Source organism: Macadamia integrifolia, chromosome 6, assembly GCF_013358625.1.
Source record: "Macadamia integrifolia cultivar HAES 741 chromosome 6, SCU_Mint_v3, whole genome shotgun sequence".
NCBI classification, from domain to species: Eukaryota; Viridiplantae; Streptophyta; class Magnoliopsida; order Proteales; family Proteaceae; genus Macadamia; species Macadamia integrifolia.
The window spans coordinates 40,168,786-40,176,483 of record NC_056562.1 but is presented as its reverse complement, the minus strand read 5'-3'; the positions used below and the strand labels follow the sequence as shown (position 1 = coordinate 40,176,483).

At 37.5% G+C, this 7,698-nt stretch overlaps 1 protein-coding gene across 2 annotated transcripts; it reads left to right on the top strand.

Annotated features, from left to right (window-relative positions):
* The first annotated feature begins 330 nt into the window (after positions 1-330).
* Positions 331-7,421, top strand: LOC122082767 (DNA polymerase alpha subunit B). Of its 2 annotated transcripts, XM_042650533.1 has the most exons (17): positions 331-599; positions 913-1,015; positions 1,095-1,170; positions 1,475-1,606; positions 2,031-2,400; positions 2,634-2,729; positions 3,121-3,200; positions 3,585-3,660; positions 3,749-3,922; positions 4,315-4,419; positions 4,532-4,627; positions 4,703-4,795; positions 4,922-4,960; positions 5,077-5,118; positions 6,188-6,318; positions 6,415-6,541; positions 6,829-7,421. In XM_042650533.1, exons 2-17 carry the CDS (start codon positions 940-942, stop codon positions 6,985-6,987), a joined length of 1,872 nt encoding a protein of 623 aa, XP_042506467.1. In that variant the 5' UTR covers positions 331-599; positions 913-939; the 3' UTR covers positions 6,988-7,421. The 2 variants fall into 2 exon arrangements, with proteins under 2 accessions (XP_042506467.1, XP_042506466.1); XM_042650532.1 differs by having other exon boundaries at positions 332-1,015.
* The last annotated feature ends 277 nt before the right edge of the window (positions 7,422-7,698 follow it).

Genomic DNA, 7,698 nt, shown 5'->3' with positions numbered 1-7,698 from the left:
AGTTAACAAAAATACCCAAAATCAAGTTTGTATTTACAAAATTATCCAAAATAGTGATTCTTCATCTTTCATATATAATCATGTATTTTTTTATTACTAAAATTTAAAATGAGTAGTTTTGTAAACCCAAACTTAAATTTGGGTATTTTTATAAACTTAAACTTTATATGGGTAATTTTGTAAAGAAAAAAATCTAATTTTAAGTATTTTTGTTAACTAAAACTTTTGGTGGGTAATTTTATAGAAAAAAACCCAGAAATAGATAATCATGTAATTTTCTCAACAGTTTCAACCCAGAGTGAACTTGAGATGCGTGTTAAGATCCTCCTCCAAGCCGTGGGATCACACTCTCGTCCCTTGGCTCTATGGAGAGGAGCGGGATCCAAGATATCTTCTTTCGACTGATTCCAATTTACACGGGCAATGAGTTTCCTTTCGGCCGGAATCGTGGCTAGGAATCGTCGATGGTTCTGCAGATGAGCTCCGGCAAAGATTCCGGTCACATTCTTAATGAAGGTGGCGGTGGCTATCAGGATTGGGATCGAGCTTGGAAATGGGGAAAACTGGTTTCGTGAAACTGCGGGAAGCTTCTGGGAGAGGTAATTGTTGGGACTCCCATCCCTTCCCTCCCTTTATTACCATTTAGGACTTGTATAGGTGAGAAGAGAGAAAAAGTGGCGGGGCTGCCGGCGCCGGAGGAGAGGATGCCTATGTTGAGAATAAAAAAAAAAATGAATTTACAAGTCTACCCCTCCACTACAACCCACCAAGAAGTGTTATGAGGGTAAACTAAATGATAGTGAAACAAACTCCTTCACTGTCGATAGTGCTGTGAAAGAAAACAAAAAATTTCCCGCCTTTTATTTCTTTGTTAGTTCTTGTCCGTCTCTGGCTATTTGTGACTTCGCGCAGTTCAAGCCTGAAGGCAAACCCTAGACTATGGAGGAAGAGATCAAAGCACAGTTTGAAAGGAGTGGATTTTCTCTCGAAGATGAGGAAGAAGTACTGAAGAAATGTTAGTTCTTTTCCGTTCTCTTATTTTTTCACATCCCCATTTCCTGCAAATCTACTGAAATGTGTGCTTCTTTGTTTAGGTCTCACTTTCTGCATAAATTTCAAGCTCGGGCCTTCCGATCTCGTTTCAAGCTGGGAGGTTTACTACCTCAATAGGTAAATCAGTTCTCAAGATCTCTAATTTTCAGCTTATTCGGTATATATTTAGTTCAACTGCTTTTTATCCAAGGCATGTAGCGACCGTTCTATGAGAAATTGAGAATCGCTATTTATTGTTAGGGTTACAATTTTCTTAATTTGTTGGTGGATATCATTGATTTTGGTTTGATGCATTTTAGCTTCTATTTCTGTTGGGGGTTGGAGAAACCTGAAGAAAAATTCTATTAAGTTTAATAGTTTCCAAGGGGTATTATACTTCTGCTAGGTTTATTAATATTTATGTTTTTTTTTCATGGAACAGACAACTTAATGGATCCTCGGTGCAGAATGCTCACATGGATGGTTTCTTATTGTACCTACAAAATGAGCAGAAGGACTTGGTAACTAAAGAGGATCCCAATTTGCACATCTATTCCAGTAATGATGTCGACATGTGAGCATTGAATTCAGTTTATATCCCTTACAAATTATTGTTTGAGGCCCAAATAGTCAGGTCATATTTATGTATTTTTTCCCCCATTTTTTACCGTTGTTGTAAGACAATTTGGCATTTCATTATAACCTCTATCGCTGCCTTTCAATGATACCTTTTCCCTACTTATAAACTAGATGGGTGTGGAGGGTTATGTTGATGATAGTAGAGGTTTTAAGTGTTCTTGTCAATTTTCCTTTCTGGCCTACCTTTGGATACAAACAAATGTGTCAGTGCTCCATTAAGGTGTGGTAGTTCCATACCTCTTTGATCATCAAGTATTATTTTCAAGTTTTCATCCATTTTACTTGTCCTTTGTGTTGAAACATTAACATTTAAAAGAGATTATCTATATGCCAACCAACCAATAACAACCCTTTTGTAGGATTCTAAATGATGAGCATGAGGATACAAAAGAAGGTATTCTTGGTACTCCAGTGGATAGATCAGAAATAATCCATTCAGACTTATCTAATTTTATGCCTGGAATAAATGGGAAGTCCACATCTGGAAAACAATTAAAGCTTGTGAGTAACCATATCACTCCTTTCGGACAAAGGAAAACCAAGTTCGTGGTACAACTTTCTTTCAATAACCCACCGGCTATAGAGAATGGCATAAAAGAGGACAATTTTGAGAGTCTTGAGGATGATGTCATCAAGAGGGTCAGACCCAGCGTGAAGTGTTCCTTGCTAGTTCATGTGTCACAGCCAGAACCAGGTTGCAGATTCATGTACGACAGAATTGAAGACAGGGTGAGTACATTTGGAGATGTTTTATCTATCCAACAAGCACTAGTTATTCTAAAATGATGCCATCTCAGGAAGCTCATATTTTTTGTTAAAAAAATATTCTACATAATCTTTATATTGGTTTTCACAGCAGGTGCCATGTAGGTCGCTGACACCTGTTCTGTGTCTTTGTTACCTAAGTTTTACTCTAATTGATGTCTAGTATACTATGCTTAAATCAATTTTTGGTGATTCAGTTCAGTTCCCTTGAAGACCGCATCATAAAGTATGCAAATGCACTTGTTGCTTCTGAACTCTATGAGGAACCAACGGATCCCACAGTGGCTTCTCAGGTGATTGGGCTGCCTCATGAACCTCTTTGTTTTTTGTCAAACCATATATTTGCCATAAGGATTTGTAACCCCTCTTTGGGGTTATGAAATGTTTAGAAGAAATACTGTGCAAGATATGATAGTCTTAATTATTTGTATTAATTACTGTGTTTGTGATTTTGATTTTTGTATAAGAATGTTTCAATTTTAAAGTTAAATGAATTGTCCCTCAGCCGCATTTCATTTGAATTTGGAAGTTTGATTTTGGTACTGATAAATGCATTCATCAGAAGATCCCAATTCTAGCTTTAATGCTGTTGGTATTTTCTTTGTGCTTCAATCGCCAATTAAATTAATTGTTGACTTGATTTAGTCACACATTCCATGCTATTGACAACTTCTGTTATTTCAGAAAAGTGTGTTTTCAGTTGGCATGGTGTGTTGTGATGGAGAAGGTCGTCTGAATGAGAAGTCCATTCTATTGCAAAGCAGGTAGGGAGCAATATTCTTCCCCATCATTCATTTACATGCACTGTACAGCTAGAAAAGCTCAGTTACAATGAGTTTGAATATTCGGCTCAAAGAAGTCTTGCAAAAGGAATGGAGGACTGGAAGAATCTGTTTCTCATAACAGAACAGGCCAAAAGGTTTTATATGTTTATACTGGTCCACCCATGATAATTTGGTGGCCAGGATAGGGTACACGGAAAAAGGCCAATTAAGAGCATAATTTGGTAGCTTTTCAGCTTAAAAAATGCTTTGGTTGGACACAAGTAGTGGGTACTTTATCAAACGGCCACAGATGACACTTCTTCTCCTGTCCTGTTGCAGTTGCCATAAAATTTTCTGCTACTTATGAGTTTTGATTTTTGGCAGTGTTGAGCATTCTGGTGGTCAACGCGTGCGTCTTGACATACAGAAATTGACCCAGTTTTCCTTCTTCCCGGGACAGGTAATATTCAGATTTCCAGGTCAGTGAAATTTCAGTTCTTGTGAGGTTAATGAATTAAATGAATTCTCGAGGAATTGATTTGTTGTAGGTGGTTGGTGTTGAGGGTCACAATCCCAGTGGACACTGTTTGGTTGCATCTAAAGTAGTAGATGCTATTCCTTTTTTGCCTCCTCCTGACATGGGTTTGCCTCCTGCAAAGAAGCAAGCTCTTGACCAAGAATTTCAGCCAACTCCTTCCACTATGCTTGGGGAGCTATCATTGGTATGTAAGCGTGTATTTAAATGCACCAGAGATTAAGATACAGAAACAACGCATTGTGCCTTATCACTATTGTGTGCATATGGTATTAACTAAAATGAGTGACAACAGTATATTATGTTAGAACTATGGTGTATAATTTATTTTATTTCCTTATTTTTCATATGTTCTAATTATTGAAAAGGTGAAAGGAAAAATTGACATGTTACTTCCAGTACATACCTAGATTATCTATCATCGTTCTTATAGTTGAGCATGCTCTGATAGCTGTATTTCGTTAATGTCATGTAAACTGATGTTCAAATACATAGCGGTGTCTGCATTTATTCCTCATCTTGATTTTACATGCAGATCCTTCTAGGTGTATTTATACTAGCTCTGGGAACTTTTGACAGGTTATTGCGGCAGGTCCCTTCACAACATCTGATAACTTGTTATTTGAGCCTTTAGTAGAACTGCTAGCTTATGCAAGCAGAAAACAGCCTCAATTGCTTATGCTGGTAAACAGCCTTCAATCGTTCAATTCAGTTTGCATTTAGAATATTTATCCGTCTTAGTAGACTTAGAAAGTAGTTTTTTTTTCTTTTGTAACTTCTTGAAATCTGTTGGCAGCTGGGGCCATTTGTTGATTCTGAACATCCTGAGATTAAGAAAGGAACTGTTCATAGAAGCTTTGTAGAAGTTTTTCGTGTGGAAATTCTTAGAAGGGTTAGTAGTCCTACATTTGTAAAAATGTTTTGTAGGAGACATTTTCTTTTTCTTATCTCCATCTTTCTTATGCAGTTGCAAGATTATGCTGAATTTATGGGTTCTGCTGCTCGAGTGATTCTTGTTCCATCCATTCGAGATGCAAACCATGATTTTGTTTACCCTCAGGTGTTTTTCATTTGCTGGGCTTTATAAATTTATTTCCTTCAGTGATTTAATCTGTTGACTTGTGTTCAAAAGGCCATCCAAATATGCAAAATTGGGACTCAGATTATGTTAATTTTGATTTTACAGCCTGCATTTGATATCCATCCTTCTGATCTAAAAAATCAGGTATGTGCCCTTTGTTGGATTTTATTTAGTTTCCAAAATACCGGATCATGTATTTCTTCTGGATCTTGATAATTATTGAAATCCAATAAGTCTTGAATTTGAATTTGTTGACCCAGATAAGTAGTCTTTCAAATCCAAGCCAATTCTATGCAAATGAGGTACATCCTGAATATCCCTTCTATGATTACTTTTTTCATGTGTGTGTGTTGGGAGGTGGGGCAAGGGTGGCAGGTAAGCAGGGTAAAATAGGTGTCAAAGCCCAGGTCTATTGCAACGATAGCTTTGTGGTTCATGCACGATAGCTTCCATGTCACTTATTGTCATGGCATTGCACTGCTTCTTAATGTCTAAATGGAAGAACCAAAACCTTGATCGAGTTATGTGGACGACAAACAAATAACTCCTACTTTACACAGGCATGAAGTTGCAGTGTCAGGTATCCACCAGCCTGCCAAAACCTAGTAAGCTTGGATATGCTTGACAAGCATTGAAAGGAAAGTTGAGGTGTCAGGTTGTTTTGGAAGCGAAAGTGAAAAACAGCTGAGCTGGTCAGAAGTGCCGTAATGTCTTGATGTGGCTAATACCTTGTTTTTTAGCCTCATAATCTCATCTTTGCAGATGCATTATCCCAATCCTTTGCAAGGTTACATAAAAATGGTCAATTCGATAGCATTTGCAGTATCTAAAGCCTGTCAAAAGAAAAAATAGAAGTAAAATATGATTCCCTCGTATCTCATTTGACAACTGCACCTAAAGGAAGGTGGTTCTTTTATTCATTTGAAAGAAACCTACCATGTAGAAAATATCAGTGAGAGTTGACAAGTGACCTTCCTTTTGATCCAAAGTCAAAGGAGTAGATACTTGAATTCCATATCATGTTGTCTGTGCCTATTCAGTTCTTTAAAATTTTATGATTAAGGTATGGTTGGATATCTGGGTAGTTATAGGCAACTGAGCTAAGTAATTTTCTGGTAGTTATAGGCGACTGAGCTAAGTAATTTTCTGAGTCTTCAAGTTAAACTCTCAGGGATGAGTTTCTAGAGTTTTACAAGAATTAGTAATACCATAGTCACTAGAAATTTCCTTTTGGACAATGCTTTTTATGATTGTCATGATTTCATTGAAATTTTGATGAAATAATTTGTTTTAAGCTTTATAGTTCCTTCTGTCATCTCTAGATAGCTATATATATCATGAGAGCATTTGAATCACAGTTTTGAGCTTCAGGTCAAGGTAGGTTGCTGCACGGTGGATATCCTGAAACAGCTTAGTGGGGAGGAAATCTCACGAAACCCAGCCAATGGATCATCTGGCGACCGAATGAGTCGATTAGCCATTCATTTACTCAGCCAGCATAGGCATGTGTTATGCATTGTTATTAGAAGAAACCTATTCAATTTTAATGATGACAGAAGTTTCCAATAATCAGAGAACTAATTATTATGTTTTAGCAGCTTTTACCCCTTGTATCCACCCTCAGAAGGTGTTCCCTTGGATCTGTCACTTGCTCCAGAAGCTATGCAGATCTCTTCAATTCCCGATATTCTAGTCCTGCCTTCAGACTTGGCTCCATTTGTGAAGGTAATTATGATTTGCCATTTCAATGTCCTGCCTTTCTCAGATCGAGGGTTGTAGATCTTTATCTCCATCAGTCACTGATTAATGGAAAGGATTACTTATGTAAACAGTTGCATGTGCTCAGATTTTGTGGTGCACGGGGCACATTTATTGAGCAATTCTTTCATAAGTATTAGAAGAAACTTCTAGATATTTCATTGCATGCGGTATTGTTTTGGGTGAAATTTGTGTAGAATTTTTTAATCTTGTAGTGAGGGATTTGAAGGCTGCAATGCAATTGCTTTTTGCAGGTACTTTCTGTTGATGGGAGAATGGAAGGGGATGAGCAATCAAAGTGCATATGTGTGAATCCTGGGAGGTCAGCTAAGGGCATTGGAGGGGGTACCTTTGTAGAGCTAAATTATCACAAGAATCTGGACAGAACAAGTGCTTCAATTATAAGGATATAAATCCAGGACCGGAGAGTTAGTACCTTGTGGTGACCAAGCAGCAGATGTGCAGAGAAGCCTGTTCTAAGGGAGTAATGAACAAAGAGGCTGATATGCAGATGAATGAGAAACAGAGGAAGACCAAAATAGTGCTGATGACGAGGAGGATGAAGATGAGTTTCTTTACAGCATTCTGGCCGAGTCTAGTGGGGATTTTTATTAGAACAACCTCTTATTTATGTATAGAGTTGTCTTTTGTAACAATAGGTTTTGCTCTGTTGAGAATCAACTTGATGGGGATCCAATGTAAGCAGTTCAGTCTTGTTACAGACTACAACAGAACCTGTGAGGCATTTCTATATGCATGAAATCACAGAAGGAACTGGGGAAACATGCTCTCTTTTGGGTCCATCTTTTGAAAATAGTATCATCTTAATGAGCGGATATCACAAATAGATCCGGCCCATTGTATTGCCTTGGTCCATGTAAAAAGTCATCCACAGATAAGATGGGTCTCATATTTTATGGGGACCAATCAACAGTGAACAATTAGAGAAAACAGCCAATGAAAGAATTTGCACACCCATGTAAAAGGCTGTAAAAAATCGATTGATGGATCGATCATCATTGGGTTGATATTAGGTTTGATTTTCATAAACCAATGAGAGGCAAACCGATCGTTTGAATCAAAATTTGAAAAAGATGATAACCGACGGTTTGAAACTGAATGAA

Coding starts and splice junctions, on each gene's coding strand:
- LOC122082767 (XM_042650533.1), top strand. CDS start 940: ATGGAGGAAGAGATCAAAGCACAGTTTGAAAGGAGTGGATTTTCTCTC. Junction 2,730..3,120: donor ATCCCACAGTGGCTTCTCAG/GTGATTGGGCTG, acceptor CTGTTATTTCAG/AAAAGTGTGTTTTCAGTTGG. Junction 4,628..4,702: donor GTGTGGAAATTCTTAGAAGG/GTTAGTAGTCCT, acceptor TTTCTTATGCAG/TTGCAAGATTATGCTGAATT.